General features: G+C 40.7%; 1 protein-coding gene across 3 annotated transcripts in view; it reads right to left on the reverse strand.

Annotated features, from left to right (window-relative positions):
• Nucleotides 1-22678, reverse strand: part of ANK2 (ankyrin 2) — a 699882-nt gene extending 677204 nt beyond the window's left edge. For 2 of the 3 annotated variants that reach the window (XM_069593465.1, XM_069593447.1), the window contains exon 1: nt 21752-22678. In XM_069593465.1, the coding sequence (XP_069449566.1) occupies nt 21752-21823 (72 nt within the window). In that variant the 5' untranslated portion in view covers nt 21824-22678. The remainder of the gene's footprint in view (nt 1-21751) is intronic. The other variant, XM_069593452.1, reaches the window with a different exon arrangement.
• Between the last annotated feature and the right edge of the window lie 265 nt (nt 22679-22943).

Genomic DNA, 22943 nt, shown 5'->3' on the forward strand with positions numbered 1-22943 from the left:
CTATTGCCTGGAAAATCCCCTGGACTGGAACCTGGCAGGCTACAGTCCATGGGGTCACAAAGAGTCGGACACGACTGAGTGACTTCACTTTTCACTTTCACTTTTTCACTTTATCACCACCTGATACTTTTTTTATCTGTGGTAAGCTACACATAAAATGTACCATCTTAACTATTATTTACATTGTTGTGCAACCAATCTCCAAAATTCTTTTCATCTTCCCAAACTGAAACTTTATATCCAACAAGATTCCCACTTCGCCTCCCCACAGACCCTGGCAAACACCATTCTGCTTTCTGTCTCTGTGAATCTGAGGACACCTCATATAAGCAGAATCAGAGGGTACTTGTCCTCTTGTGGATGGCTCGTTTCACCTAACAGTGTCTTCAAGGTTCATGCCTATTGCAGCACGTCAGAGTCCTTTCTGCTAAGGCTGAATAATATTCCATTTTATGTACAGTTGGCCCTCCATGTCCAAGGTTCTACATCCATGATTCACTCAACCACAGATTGCAAATACTCAAAAAAATTTTCTAAAAACCAAACGAATTTGACACATGGCAGGCAACTATTTAAATACATAGGATTTACACTATATTGGGTGTTACCGGTATTCTAGAGATGATATAAAGAATATGGAAGGATGTGCATATTATATGCAAAGACTACACCATTTGACACAAAGGACATCCTCAGATTTTGATATCTGAGGGGGTGCTGAAACTGATACCCTATGGATTCCAAGAGACGGCTCTACACATAAACATATATATACATGTAGCATGGTGCAGGCTGTCGCTGGAGTCATGTCTCACTCTTTGTGACCCTACAGACTGCAGCCTGCCAGGCTCCTCTGTCCATGGGATTCTCCGAGCAAGAATACTAGAGAGGGTTGCCATGCTCTCCTCCAGGGGATCTTCCTGACCTAGGCATTGAACCTGAGTCTCTTACGTCCCCTGCATTGGCAGACAGGTTCTTTACCACTAGCCCCACCTGAGAAGCCCTATGTATATGTGTGTGTATAGATTTTTTATTTATCCATTATTCCACTGATGGACACTTGAGTTGCTTTCACTTTTTTGGCTATAATGCTACATTGAACCCAAGTGAGCAGATATCTGTTCAAGTTCCTGCATTCAATTCTTTCGGTTACATAACGAGAAGTGGGATGGCTGGATCATATGATAATTCTAGTTTTAACTTTTTGAGCAATTACCATACTGTTTCATACAGCAGCTGCACCATTTCACATTCCCATCAGCAGTGCACAGGGTTCGGATTTCTGCACATCCCCACCAACACTATTTTCTGCTTTTTGACAGTAGTCATCCTAATGCCAGTGAGATCATATATATTTATTTTTATGTCTTTGTTGCCTACCCCTTTTACCTATTACTATGTAAACTCTGTGAGAGCAAGGACTTCATTTCTGTCCGTGTTATTTTCCCAAATCCTATAATACTGTCTGATACACATTAGGCATCCAAAAAATTTGTTGAATGAACTAATGATAGCTCACCTAAAAAAGTTCATTTATCTCAGTATAACTTTGAAATTGAAAAGATAAGACAATATTTAATATAAAAATTATTATTAGATAGACCATCTCTAACAGATTCTCTCAGAAGTTTGAATATAAAATTGAGACTCTTGTTACTGTTGATGACATTTTAAAATTTTAAAGTAGATATAACTTCAGTAATGTAATTCATACATCACTTCCAACCGAAGAATAAATTCTTTCAAAGCACATTCTCAGCAGTTGTCAAGAACCATATTCATTGTTCCTGTGATCATCATCTAAACTGTGTCTTTTGTTCTTAAGTTCTAAAGAAATGCTTTTAGATGACAGTGTTTTTGATCACCATGGAAACAACAACCACAAAAGTCCTTATAGCAATAGCTAAACAGAAAAAGAATTTAAAAACAACTTTTCCTTCCATTGAGGTCAGTTCAGTCAGTTCAGTCATGTCCAATTCTTTGCGACCCCATGAATTGCAGCACGCCAGGCCTCCCGTCCATCACCAACTCCCGGAGTTCACTCAAACTCATGTCCATCGAGTCAGTGATGCCATCCAGCCATCTCATCCTCGGTCGTCCCCTTCTCCTCCTGCCCCCAATCCCTCCCAGCATCACAGTCTTTTCTAATGAGTCAACTCTTCCACATGAGGTGGCTAAAGTACTGGAGTTTTAGCTTTAGCATCATTCCTTCCAAAGAACACCCAGGGCTGATCTCCTTTAGAATGGACTGGTTGGATCTCCTTGCAGTCCAAGGGACTCTCAAGAGTCTTCTCCAACATCACAGTTCAAACACATCAATTGTTCAGCACTCAGCTTTCTTCACAGTCCAACTCTCACAACCATACATGGCCACTGGAAAAACCACAGCCTTGACTAGATGGACCTTTGTTGGCAAAGTAATGTCTCTGCTTTTCAATATGCTATCTAGGTTGGTCATAACTTTCCATTGAGGTAGATATATATATATATATGACATAGATGGATAGATATAGATATATAGACAAACATATCTATGAGACAGATATATAGATATATATACTGATATAAGATAACACCTTTAAATCTAAGGATGGAAAACATCCAGTAAATTAACTGCAGATTTATGAGATTTAAAATTCAATGGAATTCTATCTATGTAGATGTATCAGATTTGTTGGTTGACTACCAAACACATTTCTCTAATTTTTCCCAACCATTCTGGTTGGATGACAATGTACCCAACCAAATGTCATCCTGTTCATTTTTAGGGATTTTTCAAAGGGTAGGCAGGCACATGATCTAGTTCTAACAATGAAATGAAAGGAGGCTTTTGCAGGATGGCTCCTAGGAAAGATTTCCCTCCCTTATAAGAAGGAGGCAAACCAGAGGAAGACCTGGCCAGCACCTTCCCCCTACCCTTCCTTTTGGCTTTAGCTATGATACAAAGACATGGTGCTTGGAATTGTGGCAACCATCTTGCGACCAAGAGAGATGACATAACTCTTGAGGACTGCAAAACAGAGGGCCTAGAGAAGCTTCAATCACTGACCACATTATTGAAGCACTGAACCAACCATCTTGGGATGGATAACTTCAGCTTCCTGGTGACCTAAACAGTAGATATCTGTATGGCTTAGGGCACGATTAGGTGAACTATCTTAAATAATGTGTATGTATTTTTCTTGTGTGTGTTGTAGGTAAATTCTTCCATTAAACAGCTATGAATGTAGACCATAACTGCAAGGGGATCCAACCAGTCCATTCTGAAGGAGATCAGCCCTGGCATTTCTTTGGAAGGAATGATGCTAAAGCTGAAACTCCAGTACTTTAGCCACCTCATGCGAAGAGTTGACTCATTAGAAAAGACTCTGATGCTGGGAGGGATTGGGGGCAGGAGGAGAAGGGGACGACCGAGGATGAGATGGCTGGATGGCATCACTGACTCAATGGACATGAGTCTGAGTGAACTCCGGGAGTTGGTGATGGACAGGGAGGCCTAGTGCGCTGCAATTCATGGGGTCGCAAAGAGTCAGACACGACTGAGCGACTGAACTGAACTGAACTTCATCATTTGCAAAGAAAGAGAGAGAGAGAGACTGTTAGGCGATTCAAATTTATAAGCTTTGGGAACCAGAAGTAAGAGTGAGTTAAACAGAGCTGAAACCTAGAGGGGTGGAATGTGGGGTGTGGTGGGAGGGAGGCTCAAGAGGGAAGGTATTTATGTATACTTATAGCTGACTAACACTGCTATACAGCAGAAACCAACACAAGATTGTAAAGCAATCATCCTCCAATTAAAAATAAATTTTAAAAGATTTAAAAAGAGAGAGAGTTGAAGACCAAATAGAAGCTATAGTGCAATGACATTCTGTTTGCAGGAACTGTCCCTGCCAGCTTTGAAGCAATTTAGAGCATACAGAATGGGGGTATCACTGCAGATGCTGACTGCAGCCATGAAATTAAAAGACACTTACTCCTTGGAAGGAAAGTTATGACCAACCTAGATAGCATATTGAAAAGCAGAGACATTACTTTGCCAACAAAGGTCCATCTAGTCAAGGCTGTGGTTTTTCCAGTGGTCATGTATGGATGTGAGACTTGGACTGTGAAGAAAGCTGAGGGCCAAAGAATTGATGCTTTTGAACTGTGGTGTTGGAGAAGACTCTTGCGAGTCCCTTGGACTGCAGGGAGATCCAATCAGTCCATTTGGAAGATCAGCCCTGGGATTTCTTTGAAGGGAATGATGCTGAAGCTGAAACTCCAGTACTTTAGCCACCTCATGCGAAGAGTTGACTCATTGGAAAAGACTCTGATGCTGGGAGGGACTGGGGGCAGGAGGAGAAGGGGACGACAGAGGATGAGATGGCTGGATGGAATCACTGACTCAATGGACATGAGTCTGAGTGAACTCCGGGAGATGGTGATGGACAGGGAGGCCTGGCGTGCTGCAATTCATGGGGTCGCAAAGAGTCAGACACGACTGAGTAACTGAACTGAACTGAGTTAAAAATCATTCAAACAATATGTCTGCAGATACAGGAATGGGTGGACATAAAAGCTAATGAATGAAACAGGATTTCCCTAATGGTCTAGTGGTTAAGGATCCACCTGCCACTGCAGGGGACACGGGTTTGATCCCTCATCCGGGAAGACTCCACATTGCTGTGAGCCAACTGAGCACCTACACTCCAGAGCCTGTGCTCCGCAATATGATAAGCATCACAGGAAGAAGCCTGCGTGCTACAACTAGAGAAAGCCCAGGGGAAGCGACGAAGACCTGGTGCAGCCAAAACAAGCTAAAAAAAAAAAAATTAAAAAGTTAATAAACCCTTTATGAGACTGCACAACCAATGAAGTCCAATAATAACGCATGCAAGATATGCATATTCCCTCTCTGACGCTTTTACTTCTCTTCTAGGAGAAACTCATTTAAATCGCTCTAGATGCCATGACTTTAGATTAGTGGGATCCCAGGTGATTCACTGAAACAATGACACTGCCTTCCTCAGAGCAGCCAACCTCCTAGTCTGCTCCAAGATGATGCAGGAATCTCTACTGCCTTCATCTCAACAGCAAACTCAATTTGAAGAGGCCACGGGCACTCTTCATCTTCCTTCCTATCCTTTCCTCAGCATCCTTCTCCTATCATACCTTCCATGTAACCTAACCTTCAGAGTGGCTTGGGGGCATGGGCTTTTGAACTGAAAAAAAAGACAGTAAAAGGAACCCACAAAGTTGGTGCAGGTACAGTAGATGATTTTTAAAAATATGAGATAATGCTACATAACTTTCCACAAAAACAACAGGGAGGCAAGACTTCTTAATCATGGACATGTTATATACTTCATCTCTCACAAATAGTCATAGCCAAATGTTAAGTCCTTTCCCAGAACATAATGGTTTTTCCATTTGCCAACATAATCTCTAGACAACACATATGACTCATTCATTGCATAGTAAAGTGCTCTGATACACCTTAATTATTAAAAATACATTGTAAAACCAACCTCTAGTTTTTCCCTTCAATCTAGTCCATATATGTGAGACTTTCTGTGGAGTGGGGAGCAGTGATATCTTTTTAGATATACTAAGTTTGAAGGTTATCTCAAATCCTAAAAGATGATGGTGTGAAAGTGCTGCACTCAGTATGCCAGCAAATTTGGAAAACTCAGCAGTGGCCACAGAGTGGAAAAGGTCCGTTTTCATTCCAAACCCAAAGAAAGGCAATGCCAAAGAATGCTCAAACTACCGCACAATTGCACTCATCTCACACACTAGCAAAGTAATGGTCAAAATTCTCCAAGCCAGGCTTCAACAGTATGTGAACTATGTACTTCCAGGTGTTCAAGCTGGATTTAGAAAAGGCAGAGGAACCAGAGATCAAATTGCCAACACCTGATGGATCATCAAAAAAGCAAGAGAATTCCAGAAAAACATGTACTTCAGCTTTATTGACTATGCCAAAGCCTTTGACTGTGTGCATCACCACAAACTGTGGAAAATTCTTGAAAGAGATGGGAATACCAGACCACCTGACCTGCCTTCTGACAAATCTGTATGCAGGTCAAGCAGTAACAGTTAGAACTGGACATGAAACAACAGTCCATGGGGTTGCAAAGAGTCAGACACAACTGAGTAACTGAACTGAACTGAACTGAAGTTTGAAGGATCAGAAGAATAAAAAGTTTACAGAGAAAGTTTACAGAGGTCAGATGAAAATATTAACTCAAGAGTGGGTGGAAAATAGAGATAGAAGAAAGGTCAGAATTTCAGTGGAGGCTATAGGGCTGGATGATTGGGTCTGGCAAGAAGTATAAATACATAAAAGAAGAAACTCAAAGATAGAAAGCAGAACTCTGAGAGACACAAATATCTAGATAACAAGGGAAGGAAAAGGAAGTGAAGAAGCAGAATGGTAAAGCAGTGCCTGGGGAAACACAGGGCAGAAAACAACAAATCAGTCATGATAATAAATAAAGCTTTTTATGATCTGGCTCCAGACTGACTCACCAGTCTCATCTCCTGTGACCTTCCCCAAACACCGTGTTCCAGCCATTCAGGACTGCGGATAACTCCCCAAAACTCAATATGCTGGCTACCTCCATGCCTTTGCATCTGCTTTTCCTCTGCCTGGAATTCCCTCCCTATCTTAGTCATGTTATAGACACTTTACCATCACTTCATGGCAAATAGATGGGGAAAAAATGGAAACAATTACAGACTTTCTTAGGCTCCAAAATCTCTGTGGGCAGTGACTCCAGCTATGAAATTAAATGACACCTGCTCCTTGGAAGAAAAACTATGACAAACCTAGACAACATATTGAAAAGCAGAGACATGACTTTGCCAACAAAGGTCCATCTGGTCAAAGCTATGGTTTTCCCAGTAGTCATGATGTATGGAAGCGAAAGTTGGACCATAAAGAAGGTTGAGCACCGAAGAATTGATGTTTTTTGAATTATGGTGTTGGAGAAGACTCTTGAGAGTCCCATGGACAGCAAGGAGATCACACCAGTCAATCCTAAAGGAAACCAGTCCTGAATATTCATTGAAAGGATTGATGCTGAAGCTGAAGCTTCAATACTTTGGGCACCTGACGCAAAGAACTGACTCATTGGAAAAGACCCTGATTCTGGAAAAGATTGACGGCAGGAGGAGACGGGGACAACACAGGATGAGATAGTTGGATGGCATCATCGACTCAATGGACGTGCGTTTGAACAAATTCTGGGAGATAGTGAAGGACAGGGAAGCCTCGTGTGCTACAGTCCATGGGGTCACAAAGAGTCAGACACAACTGAGTAACCACACAACAACTGTTTAGTTTGTTTTCCCATTAACATGTTTCCCACAGAACTACAGCATAAGTTCCATGAGTGCTGAATGTTTTCACCTCTCTTTTTCCAGTCACTACAAAGGCATCTGGCATGAAGAGGTGGTATCACAGGCTCTGTTTAAGGACAAGCATTCTGCTTAACACATGTGAGTATGAATCCCTCACTCTGCCACTTACTTAGTGTGTGATCTTGAGCAAACTATTAATACTAAGCCTCAGTTTAATCGGCATGATTAGCTGTGGTACATATACACAATGGAGTATTACTCAGCCATTAAAAAAAATACATTTGAATCCGTTCTAATGAGGTGGATGAAACTGGAGCCGATTAAACAGAGTGAAGTAAGCCAGAAAGAAAAACAGCAATACAGTATGCTGCTGCTGCTGCTGCTAAGTCGCTTCAGTCGTGTCCGACTCTGTGCGACCCCACAGACGGCAGCCCACCAGGTTCCCCCGTCCCTGGGATTCTCCAGACAAGAACACTGGAATGGGTTGCCATTTCCTTCTCCAGTGCATGAAAGTGAAACGTGAAAGTGAAGTCGTTCAGTCGTGTCCGACTCTTAGCAACCCCATGGACTGCAGCCCACCAAGCTCCTCTGTCCGTGGGATTTTCCAGGCAAGAGTGCTGGAGTGGGGTGCCATTGCTTTCTCCACCAGTACAGTATACTAACACATATATATGGAATTTAGAAAGATGGTAATGATTATTCTGTATGCGAGACAGCAAAAGAGACACAGATGTATAGAACAGACTTTTGGACTCTGTGGAAGAGGGAGAGGGTGGGATGATTTGGGAGAATGGCATTGAAACATGTATACTATCATGTAAGAAATGAATCGCCAGTCTAGGTTCAATACAGGAAACAGGATGCTTGGGGCTGGTGCACTGGGATGACCCAGAAAGATGCTATGGGGAGAGAGGTGGGAGGGGGGTTCAGGGTTGGGAACTCATGTACACCCATGGCGGGTTCATGTCAATGTATGACAAAACCAATACAGTATTGTAAAGTAAAATAAAAAATAAATTTTAAAAAAATTGGCATGATTACTGGGATAATTTAAATTGGGATAATTATTGCACCTACCTTATACAATGGATGGGAGAATTAAACGAGATAATACAGGTAGAGTACTTGTCACAGAGCTTAGCACACACTCAGGCTCAGTTAAGTGTGAACACCATTACTCCAGAGGAGTTAATATAAACATATGAATGGAGCTCTACAATCGTATTAGGAAGAGTTTCAGGAAGGAGAGAAAATTCAACAGACTCAATACTTGTAAGAAGTCTAGAAGGATTATGCCTGTCAGTTTGCTAAATTCTCAACTAAAGCATCCTTCTATCCACAGCAGTTGGGTTTCCTTAACCTCACCATCAGGCTCATCCCTGACCCAGTCTCTATAACAATAAAGATGAAAAAGACTGGGGAAAAAAGAAAAACACCTCCTGGACATAGTCAAGTCCTAGAATAAGCAAAAGGAGTGTGACTGAAGTCAGGATAATTCTTCTGAAATAGGAAGAAAGCAAGAATACGTGAAAATACGATGTTCAGAAGTAGAGGTGTGTTCTTGGTTTTCTTTTATAACTGAAGAAGATGGCTATAAAAGAGGCATTCATGAATAAAACATTTTGTACTCAGATGAAAGAATTAATTCATTGATACAATAATCTAAGCTTTTATCAAAAATAGAGATAGGACTTTCTAAGTTGACATGCAAGGTTTTTTATCCAAATAGTACTCTGATTTAGTCTACTCTTACTCTTGTACATTTTAGCTATTTATATTTATAAATTCGTGTTTTCTTAAGGCAAACATTCATTGGTATCTAAATAGAATCTATGAGAACTAACAAAGTTATACAAATACTTGATAAACATCATGGATAGTAAATAATACTAAATATACTGATTTACCAAGTATTATTTTTTAGCTCAATAGTGCAAATGTATAAAATAAATAATTTTCTTTTTAAACTGGCATTATGAAAGTGATTAGCCCATAAAATTTACGTTAAATATATCTGTTACTCTTAAATTTATAAGCTCACACAATTTAAGCAATATCACAAAATCATGCATCTAATATTCTTGCTTGTGTTTATGACTATCACTCAGTACATGGGGCAGCAAATTGGTTAAACCAAGTTAAATCCAGTTCCAGAAAAGGTTTATTTGACTTGCCTGATCCCAAAATAAACTAGGGTAAAATAACCTTATGATATTAAAGCAAAGATGGACATCAAAAGAGAAACACAGTATTCATAAAATCTGTGGGATGATTTCTTTTAGTTTTATAAGCCTATCCTTAGGACAGTCAGAAAAAAGGTCAGATAAATGCAATATATTAGATCATACACTGCAGAAAAATGATGTGATCCTGCTACATTTATTACCATAAGAGCTGAATAAAAGTTAATGGATTTGAAAAATTGCATTTCCTGGTGTTTGATTTTTAATACTAAGCGGTTGGCAAGCTACCATCTATTATAAAGTAAAAGTGTTGAGATATAACTTAAATATAAAAATAGTGTACAATTCCACTGCAGGGCATGCGGGTTCAATCCTGTTCAGGCAACCAAGATCCTACATGCCATGCAGTACAGCCAAAAAATTAGAAATAAATAATAAACAAATATAGTGCAGAAGATTTGAGGAGATTTATTACTACTTCAGCCTATGTGAAATAAAGCATTTAAAAGAACAAACCTGTTTTCAGACCTTCTCAGGTAAAATAAAAGAATGTTTCATTTCCATTAAAAGAAAAAAATAAAATCCAGATGAAGCACTTGCCAAGAACTCAGATCTTGATATTTCCTCTGATTTTTTTCAGCTGTGAGATACCAGTCTCACTGAGCATGATCACATCTTTGATTTACTGCTGGGCTTCCATTCACCAAACTTGAGCACATCCCCACAGACTCTGCTTCTGGTCGTGTGTAATATTGGAAGTACCATCATTCTGCCCAGTGAGGTCTGTTTTGAGCTTGAACTCTCATCCAGAAATGACCTAGTAAGGTAAGCTATAACTTAAAATAACCTTCCCATCACCCACAGCTCCCCAAATGGTGATCATGGCCAAATACACGTTCTCAAGACAAAAGACCCTGATTGGAGACCTATCATTAAGAGGATAATAGATATATAATGGTAGAAGATTTATAAAGTGACAGTGGCAAAATAGTCCACAAATCATAGGATAAAACTTAGTACTTTGAATAACATTTAAATTAATTTTTAATAAAATTAATTAACAATTTCCAGATTAAATACAGCATCAAATGACATTAACGTACAGGTAATGATAATGACCTTAAAGAATTTATCCACCATAGCACAAACACTACAGGGAAAGATATGGGATTCAGAATGTGATCAGGCTCTATCTGGAAGAAGGGAAATCCAGACAGGACTGAGAGATACTGAAGAAGCACAGAACTTCATATGAAACCCCACTGAAGAATATTAATAACTGCAAGGATATGCTTAACTTATTGTATCTGCAAATACAGGCAATTTTCATTCTATCTTGTGAGTTTCATTATTACCTATGTATTCTTTCATTACCTTTGTAAAGTCCTGAAGAACTTTTTGCAAGCATTGTTACAAAAAAATACCTAGTGTAATTCTCAGACATTAGTCAAGATTCTGGTACTCAAATGAGACAAACCAGATAAGTAACAACGACTAAAATGCTCATTTTTTTCCTGAGTGTTCTATAAGTTACGTTTCCACAAAAGCATCTCAGTGACAGCTATAATTTTAAATTTATTATTGTTTAGCCTTTGAAATAAATTAGTCCCTCAACTAAAATCCCAACATGTAGCAAAAGCTCCAACATTTTTTGTTCAAGAAAAGGCAATCTGATCAAAAAACACAGAGTCTAAGGGAACTTGGCATGAAGGTATCTGTGCAGAGAGTAAACCTATTGTTTTCCTTAGATTTTATGTTACAAAATAGATAAAAACAGCAATGTTTCCTAAACTAACTTTTATTCACAAGATTGTGAAAATATGGCATATCCATGATTAGGTGATAATGAAGATGATAATTTTACTTGAAGGTAGCTTTTATCTGGGGATGAGAGAGAGGTGGACAATAAAGCCAAACCCTAGCAAGAGTACTCATATTCCAAAGAATAAAGACCAAACTCAGGTAAACTGAAGACTCTCCATGATATCATACCAATTTTCTCTCCAGTCGGTTCTATGAAGACCTACAAGACCTTTTAGAACTAACACCCAAAAAAGATGTCCTTTTCATTATAGGGGACTGGAATGCTAAAGTAGGAAGTCAAGAAACACCCAGAGTAAAAGGCAAATTTGGCCTTGGAATGCGGAATGAAGCAGGGCAAAGACTAATAGAGTTTTGCCAAGAAAATGCACTGGTCATAGCAAACACCCTCTTCCAACAACACAAGAGAAGACTCTACACATGGACATCACCAGATGGTCAACACTGAAATCAGACTGATTATATTCTTTGCAGCCAAAGACGAGAAGTCAACAAAAACAAGACCGGGAGCTGACTGTGGCTCAGATCATGAACTCCTTATTACCACATTCAGACTCAAATTGAAGAAAGTAGGGAAAACCGCTAGACCATTCAGGTATGACCTAAATCAAATCCCTTATGACTATACAGTGGAAGTGAGAAATAGATTTAAGGGCCTAGATCTGATAGAGAGAGTGCCTGATGAACTGTGGAACGAGGTTCATGACACTGTACAGGAGACAGGGATCAAGACCATCTCCATGGAAAAGAAATGCAAAAAAGCAAAATGGCTGTCTGGGGAGGCCTTACAAATAGCTGTGAAAAGAAGAGAGGTGAAAAGCAAAGGAGAAAAGGAAAGATATAAGCATCTGAATGCAGAGTTCCAGAGAATAGCAAGAAGAGATAAGAAAGCCTTCTTCAGCGATCATGCAAAGAAATAGAGGAAAACAACAGAATGGGAAAGACTAGAGATCTCTTCAAGAAAATTAGAGATACCAAGGGAACATTTCATGCAAAGATGGGCTCGATAAAGGACAGAAATGGTAAGGACCTAACAGAAGCAGAAGATATTAAGAAGAGGTGGCAAGAATACACAGAAAAACTGTACAAAAAAAGATCTTCACGACCCAGATAATCATGATGGTGTGATCACTAATCTAAAGCCAGACATCCTGGAGTGTGAAGTCAAGTGGGCCTTGGAAAGCATCGCTATGAACAAAACTAGTGGAGGTGATGGAATTCCAGTTGAGCCGTTTCAAATCCTGAAAGATGATGCTGTGGAAGTGCTGTACTCAATATGCCAGCAAATTTGGAAAACTTAGCAGTGGCCACAGGACTGGAAAAGGTCAGTTTTCATTCCAATTCCAAAGAAAGGCAATGCCAAAGAATGCTCAAACTACCACACAATTGCAGTCATCTCACATGCTAGTAAAGTAATGCTCAAAATTCTCCAAGCCAGGCTTCAGCAATACGTGAACCGTGAACTTCCTGATGTTCAAGCTGGTTTTAGGAAAGGCAGAGGAACCAGAGATCAAATTGCCAACATCTGCTGGATCATGGAAAAGGCAAGAGAGTTCCAGAAAAATATCTATTTCTGCTTTATTGACTATGCCAAAGCCTTTGACTGTGTGGATCACAATAAACTGTGAAAAATTCTGAGAGACATGGGAATACCAGACCACCTGACCTGCCTCTTGAGAAATCTGTATGCAGGTCAGGCAGCAACAGTTAGAACTGGACATGGAACAACAGACTGGTTCCAAATAGGAAAAGGAGTCCATCAAGGCTGTATATTGTCACCCTGCTTATTTAACTTCTATGCAGAGTACATCATGAGAAATGCTGAACTGGAAGAAGCACAAGCTGGAATCAAGATTGCTGGGAGAAATATCAATAACCTCAGATATGGAGATGACACCATCCTTATGGCAGAAAATGAAGAGGACCTAAAAAGCCTCTTGATGAAAGTTAAAGTGGAGAGTGAAAAAGTTGGCTTAAAGCTCAACATTCAGAAAACGAAGATCATGGCATCTGGTCCCATCACTTCATGGCAAATAGATAGGGAAACAGTGGAAACAGTGTCAGACTTTATTTTGGGGGGCTCCAAAATCACTGCAGATGGTGACTGCAGCCATGAAATTAAAACACGCTTACTCCTTGGAAGGAAAGTTATGACCAACCTAGACAGCATATTAAAAAGCAGAGACATTACTTTACCGACTAAGGTCCGTCTAGTCAAGGCTATGGTTTTTCCTGTGGTCATGTATGGATGTGAGACTTGGACTGTGAAGAAGGCAGAGCACCGAAGAATTGATGCTTTTGAAGTGTGGTGCTGGAGAAGACTCTTGAGAGTCCCTTGGACTGCAAGGAGATCCAACCAGTCCATTCTGAAGGAGATCAACCCTGGGCTTTCTTTGGAAGGAATGATGCTAAAGCTGAAACTCCAGTACTTTGGACACCTCATGCGAAGAGTTGACTCATTAGAAAAGACTCTGATGCTGGGAGGGATTGGGGTCAGGAGGAGAAGAGGACAACAGAGGATGAGATGGCTGGATGGCATCACTGACTCGATGGATGTGAGTCTGAGTGAACTCTGGGAGTTGGTGATGGACAGGGAGGCCTGGCATGCTGCGATTCATGGGGTCGCAAAGAGTCAGACACAACTGAGCGACTGAACTGAACTGAACTGAATCACTCCTTGTCTCCCACTCTGTAGCCAATCGGGATTGATTACTAACCATTCCGCCTGCCCTCTAATATTTTTCCATCTCTATGTGTCTCTTCTTGCTGTTTATTCTGGATCCAAAATGCTTTTTATCTAATCCCTACCTGTCAAAATGAAATCCATTCTTCACTATTCAATTCAGATTTCAACTGTTCCACCAAACCTAATATGATTTCCTCTAACCAAAATGAACTTATTTTATCTTCCTCCCATAGTATTTTGTACTCTATTTTTATACTTACCATATTCTATATGTATTATAGCAAGCTATGTAACTGCTTGATATCTTCTTATGGAGGACTGTAAGATTTTGGACAGCAGGGACAGACCTAACATCCTTTTTAGGAAGAATTTTCCAAATGAACTACAGCTAATTTTATAGAACAATGGCTTTTCTTTTGAAAAATCTGAGGAAGTTATCTCTTTAAATGGCTGCTAAGGTATATCCTATAAGTGACAATTGAAAATAAATTTCTCATTTTAAGAGCTACTTTTTATATATCCAAGTATATACTTTCTATATCCAAGTGAAAATGTAAAGGAGAGTTACATTATTAGTAACCTTCCACCAAAGGATAGTTAAAATTGAAAATGTGATTGATTGATCTCTTGTTTAAAATACAGTATCTTTTCACTGGATAAAGAGCAAATAATTAACTAATCAGGGCACTGTTCAGCCTGCCTTTTTTTGCCAGATAATCCTGAAATAACTATTTATACTGTTTGTGCATCCACTTAACTAATCTGAAATCTAAAATACGGATTATCTGCTTTGCAAGTTGCTACATATACAGGTCATTAAGTGATTTCTTGGTTTGGCTGTGCTGGGTCCTTGTTGCTGCAAGCGGGCTTTCTCTAGTTGCAGCAAGCAGGAGCGCCTCTTCTTGTGACGTACGGGATTCTCATTTCGGTGGCCTCTCTTGTTGAGGCAGAATGCAGGCTCTAGGTGTGTGGGCTTCAGTCGCTGCAGAACACCAGCTCTAGAGCCAGGGCTCAGTAGCTGCGGCACATGGCCTTAGCTGCTCTATGGCACATGGAGTCTTCCCAGACCAGGGATCCAACCTGTGTGTCCTGCAATGGCAGGTGGCTTCTTAACCACTGGACTGCCAGGGAAGTCTGGTCATTTAAGTGATTTTAAGAATTACTGGCTCCAGTATTCTTGCCTGGAAAATCCCATGGACAGAGGAGCCTGGCGGGCTACAGTCCATGGGGTCACAAAGACTCAGATAAGACTTAATGACTAAACAACAAAATGACAAAATCTCTTAATCCACAATAAAAACTTAATCTGTAATGAAAAGAAAAAAAGAAAAAGAATTATTGGGAGGCTTCCTTGGAGGTCCAGTGGTTCTCCCAATGCAGGGGGTACAACTTCAAATCCTGATAGGGAAAGTAAGATCCCAAGTGCCACATGGCATGACCAAAAAAAAAAAAAAAGAACCCTTGAATGACACATTGCAAAAATCAGCTCAAAGTGACTGACAAACAAATGTCAAAATGATAGGATTTTTTAAAAAATGGGAGAAAATCTTTGTGACTTTGGATTAGAGAAAGATTTCTTAGATACAACAAAAGGACCACTCATTAAAGACAAAACTGGTAACTGGATTTGATCAAAAAAAAAAAAAAAACCTTGCTCGAGAAAAACACCAGAAAGAGAATTAAAAGAGAAGAAATAGACAAAGACAAAATATCAAGTCATATATCTAACAAAGAACTTGTCTCCAGAATATATAAAAAAAACTCTCTCAATAAAAGGAAAACAACTCAATTTAAAAGATGGCCAAAATATATGGACACCTCAACAAAGAAAATGTTGCCAAAAGCACTGAACATCTTTGTTATTAGAGAAATACAAATTAAAATCACAATGAAATGCCTCAGTGGATCCATTAGCATGACTAAAACAAGGCGGGGAAAGGCCTTACCAGACTTGGAGCAATAGAAACTCCCACTCATCCTTGGAAGGAAGGCAAAAGCGGTATAGCCACTTTGGAAAACAGTCTGGCAGTTTCTTATGAAGTTATACAGATATTTACTACATGGTCCAGCAATCCTACTCCTCGGTATACATCGAAGCGAAGTGAAAAATCTATGTTTACAACCTCTACACAAATATTTAATAGCTACTTTATTCAAAATTGCCCCAACCTGGAAACAACCCAAATGTCCTTTTTCTAAATGGCTAAACACTCACACAGTGAAATACGACTCAAATAAAAAGGAACAAAATATTGACAGATGCAAGAAGTTAGATAGCTATTAAGGACATTATGTTGAGTAGAAAAAAAAAAAAAAAAAACAGTTTCAAAGGGTAATGTTCTGAATGATTCCGTGTATATAGCAGTCTGAGAAAGGCAAAAATATAGGGATACAGGACAGCTTACTGGCTGCCAGAGGCTGGAGGTAGGAGGATTTGTTTGACTCCAATGGCATAAGCACAAGGGAAGTTTCCAGGAGCTAGAACTGTACCATACTTAGATTGTGCTGATAAGATACACAACTCTAAGATTCTGTCAAAATTTATCAAAAATATAAAAAAGTGAATTTTATTGTATGTAAACTAAAAAAATTAAAGATTGAAACCAATTATATCAATGAATCACTATATTCACGTATTGCTTTTCTCTCTCTCATCCTTTCACCATCTAAAGGAATGAATCCTCTTTTTGTAACTCAAATACTTTACATAAAAAGAAAATTCAAAACTATAACTTACTTTAACAAGCATAAACAAAGAATAGAATTAATACTGGAAGAAACTTAAAAACCTTGAAAATGAAAGCCGACTATTTATTTATTCCTGAATAAGAAGACTCTCCATTAATTCAACTCATTCTCAAAATTAATTATTATCTCAGCTCATACTCAGGAGCAACATGGAAAGAGCAGGAATAACTGAGGAGCACGCAGAGAAAACCAGGGCTTCCCTGGTGGCTCAGATGGTAAAGAATCTGCCTGCAATGCACAAGACCTGGGTTTGAGCCCTGGGTCAGGAAGATCCGCTGGAGAAGGGAATGGCAACCCACTCCAGTATTCTTGCCTGGAGAATTCCATGGATCAGAAGAGCCTGACGGGCTACAGTCCACGGGGGTTACAAAGAGTTGGACACAACTGAGTGACTAACACTTCACATCAGGGAAAACAAGAGCTAAATGAGCACCTTAGTTTCTCCTCTTAGCAACCATGAAGCTGGAGAAATGCTATCTTAAAGAATACAGAAGTAGAAAGGGAATTCAAGTCATTCTCATTTGATGAAGTGATATAATGAAAATTATTTCAATTCTGTTGTAAATCCTACAGTTAAGGCAAACTAAAGGAGAATTCCTGAGAACAGTTACACATGGCTCAAAGGAGCAAGGGTACTAAGATCTCCCCCAATAGTCACAAATTAGAAGACCAAAAAACAATAGTGAGTGTGAAATAAGGCATCAAGACCAAGTTTTAAATGCCCACGTTGCATAGTTGCAACTTTCTAGCTATGACTTTGAGGATGTAGGTTAGTTTCTCTAAACCCACACTTCTCATCTGGAAAATGGGAATAATAATAACATCTCCTTCACAGGACTGTTGGGAAAACTGTGCCTTGCTTGGCATCACACCTGCCCATTGTAAATATTTTATTATTACCATCTGGGATGTCTCTGAGTTTCTACAGCAAAGAAAGAATGAACACTGGTTTGCTGCCAGAAATGAAATAACACTAATACCCACAGATCTTGGAAAAGGATTGATCAAGAAACAAGAAAAGGACACTAAATTTTACTGGCACCAATTAAAAAGGATGTCTTATAGCTCTCCAATTCTCAAAGTAATCAATGCTTTGGATACTCCTATCATAGCTCATGGGGCTTCCCTTGTGGCTCAACTGGTAAAGAATCCACCTGTAGTGCGGGAGACCTGGGTTTGATCCTTGGGTTGGGAAGATCCCCTGGAGATCTACCCACGGAAAAGCTACCCACTCCAGTATGGAGAATATCATGGACTATACAGTCTATGGGGTTACAAAGAGTCGGACTCTTCATTTTTCATCATAGCTCATCAGAAAGATGATAAGGCCCAGAAAGATATTAGCTAAGTATCTTAACTCAAGATCTTAATCAATACTCATTTAATTAACTGATTTAAAATTTCTGGCAATAGCCATAGAAATCATACGGATCTCTTGAAGTATGTAATATATGTAGATAAACTATTTCAAAACTTAGTTGCAAAACTATCATTTCTTAATTTTTCTTTTACGTTCAGAAAATGGATAAAGAATAAATACAAAATGAAATCCAGGAAATTTGTAGTTTGGTAACTAATTTGACTTAAATGTTTTAAAAAACTAGTGAAACTTCTGTACTATAGTTATCTTGTATAGAAAATAAACAAAATATAACCTCTTGAAAGAGGAAAAAATAAATATCTATTATCTTAGGAGCCTGAGGAGACAGAGCATATTAATAAATTTTTCTTTCCCTTAACACGATAGTTATGGATAGAATGAAGATAAAGGTCATTCTCCCTTGATCGGCTCATTTTTGGAAACCTCGATTTTAACTGCATATGCAAAGGCACTGGACTCTTCCAGCTATTTCATGCTACAACAGCATTTTCCAAAAGCTAAAAAAAGAAAAGAAAAACTGCCTAAAAGATCAAGTTGTAAAAATAATATATACTGTTTAATATGTCATTCTAATAACAGATTAAGTAATTAAAAGAGAATGAAATATATTATATATCAAATGTATGTAAACATTAATTCAGTCATACAATGACTTTTTAGGTATATGCAAGTTTAGGAATTAGACTCACTATTAGAAGAATGATCAAAACAAAAAGCTGACAAATACATTTTTAAATAATGTGGAAAGGCCCCCATAGGCAATTCAAATTTCAATTACTTTAATGCTTATCCTCATTAAAAACACCTACACCTCCTAATGGATAAGATTTTTATCTTTTTCATTTCTTTATCTTTAGGATATGAAACATTACTTTGTACTGAATAACTTGAATAAATGAGTCTTCACATAGCATATTGTCATTGAAATTAGTAGTTAAATATGCATATTTACAAGATATATATATTTACTGAAAGCCTTTCTAAAATATATTTCTAGGGGCTTCCCTGGTGGCTAGGAGACACAGGTTCAGTCCCTAGCCCAGGAAGACCCCACATGCCGCAGGCCCACTACACCCTTGTGCAACAACTCTGAGCCTGTGCTCCACAGCCAAGGAGCAGCAGCTACTGAAGCCCAGCTCCATGAGAGAAGCCCCTGCAATGAGACGCCTGCACACCACACCTAGAGAGCAGCCCCTGCTCACTGCAAACAGAAAAAAGCCTGCACAGCAATAAAGACCCAGCACAGCCAAAAATAATAACATGAATAAATAAATTTTTTAAAAATAAAAAATGTTTCTATTATATAATTGCAATGATGACCAATAAGTTTATCTGTTGCTAAAACCCATGCTATGTATTTCATTAAAATCCTTCGCCTTTGGACTTTTCTGTTCTTTCAATAACACTTTTTCTGTCAATTATGGTTTAAAAAGAGGAAAAGAATTCAGATTTTATTTTAATTCCGATTCAGTCCAGAACTGATTGGGAAAAAGAATACTAAAGAACAAGGAGAAACATGTCGGGGAAACAGTGACATAATGAAAATACACTAGAACTGGAAACTAAAATATTTCACTGCTTCGCAGGAAAACACTGTTATTCCTTCTGTTTGTTTAATTTCTGATTTGCTCAAAATCACTTGCAGGAAAGTGGTAATGCTGCAGTCAGATGTTGTCAGTACTTCCATTCCACCTGCCTGAATGAATCAGGGAGATCAAGATGACCAATAATTCCAGCAACCCATTTCTACATCCTATGCAAATTAATGCACCAATCACTAAAAAAGTGCCTCTGTAAGGTCATATAAATGAAAGGCTAAACAGACGATATCAATTACTTGTATGTTGCAGCATGATGTCATTTACACAGCTTCTAATTAGGAAGTCCTCTAAGTAAAGTATCTACTCTGCAAAACATCAATGACCTTTCATGCAAATTTTTTCTAGTAGCTATTTTCAAATACTATTTCTTAAATCAGCAGAATTATCCTAAATATAGAATCCAACTTCAGAGAGATTCCTATGAGTATTTACATTCTACTAAAATATTTTACTAACATAAATATTCTACTAACATATTTTACTTCCTCAATGCTTATATAACTATGCACACATATATACATACATATTAGCCAAATAGGAATAAAAATTATTTTTCCTGTAGGATATGATTTTTTTTTGTATTGCAAATAGTAATTTTGCCTTCATTTTTAGATGTCTAAATATCACAAATATAGGTGTAATGATGTCAGCTACCACAGTTTTTCAGGGGAAATAAAACAGCTCCAAGTGCAATTAAAAATGTATTGTCACAAAATTAGAGTCTTGGATTCTATAAGCATTTAAAACCCTAACAATTTCATTGAGACATAGAGGGCCATTTAAAAAAAGTACACATTGATTTTTTTTTAGTCATTACATTAAAAATGCACATAAACAAAGGTTATCCCTAAAATAACATTATCAATACACATTAAAATTCAAATATGGCAAAGACCTTCTTAAGTGTCAACCAAATTTTACTGTCATGTCATAAATTCTAAAGCTTCTGGGTTCTTCAAAATTTCCCCACAGCTTGGAGAAAAACCATTCTGTTTGACATGATCTTCCTGCTCCATTATCCAATTTTATCCTATTTCTCAACAGGAGTTCAATTATCTTTGGTAAAGAGGTTGCCTATGGCAGTCAGGGGATCATATTGTCACACTCATACACTACCCTGCGCAGGGCACACTGACACTTGTGTTACTACTGCGATAACCGAAAGTGCTAATGCTATAGCTCCTGACAATGCAATAGTAGCACAAAAAGGAGGAGGAAAAAAGAGCTCTTTCAGATACCGAATCACAGATCACAACCAGATGGAGTACTCTCATGTTTTAATATTACCATATAAACAGAAAACAGGGCTTATTCAGACAGCCAAAGACATGTGCATCACCGCCCGCCCTCCCCTTGCACTGCTGGGGAAAAACTGTGTCTCTGCAGACGTCGGGAGAACAGGAACACATGTTTTCTTTCTAGTACTAAGGTCTAATACAGGGCTGCAATTGTTGGGTGTAGCTCTCTCTGAAAGTTGAGAACTGGTAAGCAACCTCCAGACACAGTTACTCCTCTCCCGAGGGCGGGAGGTGAATGCTGCCAGCCGTCCCTCTCAAGGTCGTCAAGGGGATGAGGGTCTAGGGTAGATGTCCCCCATCAGGGCACCACGGGCTCCTTTTTCCTGGTGTAGCGCCGCAGTGGGTCATGTGATAGCTGGGCGTGTGCCTCTGTGCGCGACGGGGGGATGAGTTTGTGGGGTGTCTTTTGAGCCTGCTCATGCATGTATGTGTGCGCAGAAGTTACACGCCTGCTTTTGGAGAAAGCGTTTTTCTAAGAGCGCGTGTGTGTTTCTGTGCATGTTTCTATGTGTGTGAAGCGAGACTGAGGAGAGGGGATTCCAGGAAAGGTCCTGGGCCAGGCGACGCGGCCAGGTCCGCCAGTGTCCGTCCCGCCGGTCAGCCTCTGCACCCGGGGGCGAGGACCTCGCCCTCGGGGGAGGCGAGGACAATGGGGTGCCGGCGCCCCTCCCCGCGCCCCGTGCACCCACCTGACGAATCCGCGGCGGGTTCGGCGGGGTGGAGGCCCCGCCTTCCGGGGCCGGGGAGGTGGGAGAAGCCATCTTCCCGGTGCTCCGGCTTCCTCCTGCTGTCACGCCCGGCTCTCTCGCGTCTCCCGCGGCTTCTCAGCGCCGGGCCTGCAGCCCGCGGCCCCAGGCGGGCCGGGAGGCTCCTCCGCCGCGCCCGCGGCCCCGGCCGGCCGCTCCGCCGCCGAGTGCCAGGGGCGGCCGCCCCCGGAGCTGGTCCCGCCCGGCCGGGAGTCCTGGCCGGAGCCTGTCGCCCCCTGCCCGCGCGCACCTACCTCCCGGCCGGGAGACTCGGGGCCATGGCGGGCGGGGCCGGGCGCGACCTCGGCCGCGGGGCTGGGTCGGCGGCTGCTGCTTCCCGGCGCCGCTCGCCGCGCGTGTGTCTGGATGTGCGAGCGGCGGGGCTTATTCTACCGGCGCCGGGAGAAATGCGGCTGCTTCCCTCGCTGCTGTTGGTGCTGCTGCTGCTGCTGCTGCTGCTATCGCCGGGAAAGCGATGAGCTCATGGACAGCTCCCAGAAATATGTCTATATGCACCACTGACTGCCGGCGTTCGGGAGGTGGGTGGGGATAAGGAGGCTCCTCGGCGGGCGCTCCCGCATCACGAGCAGACGTTCCCTCGGGAGGCCCCCGGCCGCTGGGGCGCGTCCGGCTCTGCCCTGCGCGTCGCCACACTCGCTCAGCTCTATTCCATTCATACCGTGCGCACACGTCCTGTTCAGAAGTGTTCGCCCCTTTCGCGTTGTGATAGGCACCCACCCTACCGCCAGCCTCTGCAGACACGCATTCTTTGTTCTGCCAATCACTCCCTCTTGATAAGGAGGAATTAATTTCTGGAGTGAACGCAGTGTGAAATGCCACTGCGACTTCCACCTATGTCACATGTGAGCTGGCCAAGTGAGGTGACTTCAGCCGTGTGTCTCACGCCTTAGGAGTTTCCAGCTTCCCCAAGATCCCTTCCCACCTTCTTCACTATGAGAAAGCATGTGCCAGCTACTGTACAGGGTAGGGACGGCCCCCATCCTCACTAAGACAGGTGGCATCCTTTCTGCAGCACTGAAGAACTGAAAGGGCAGGGCCAGCTTTTGCAGACCTTCGTCTGCGCCAGGCCTCGTGGCAGGAGAGGTAAACTCCCGCACAGGGGCCAGCCTTGTGT

This window comes from Ovis canadensis, chromosome 6, assembly GCF_042477335.2.
Source record: "Ovis canadensis isolate MfBH-ARS-UI-01 breed Bighorn chromosome 6, ARS-UI_OviCan_v2, whole genome shotgun sequence".
Lineage (NCBI taxonomy): Eukaryota > Metazoa > Chordata > Mammalia > Artiodactyla > Bovidae > Ovis > Ovis canadensis.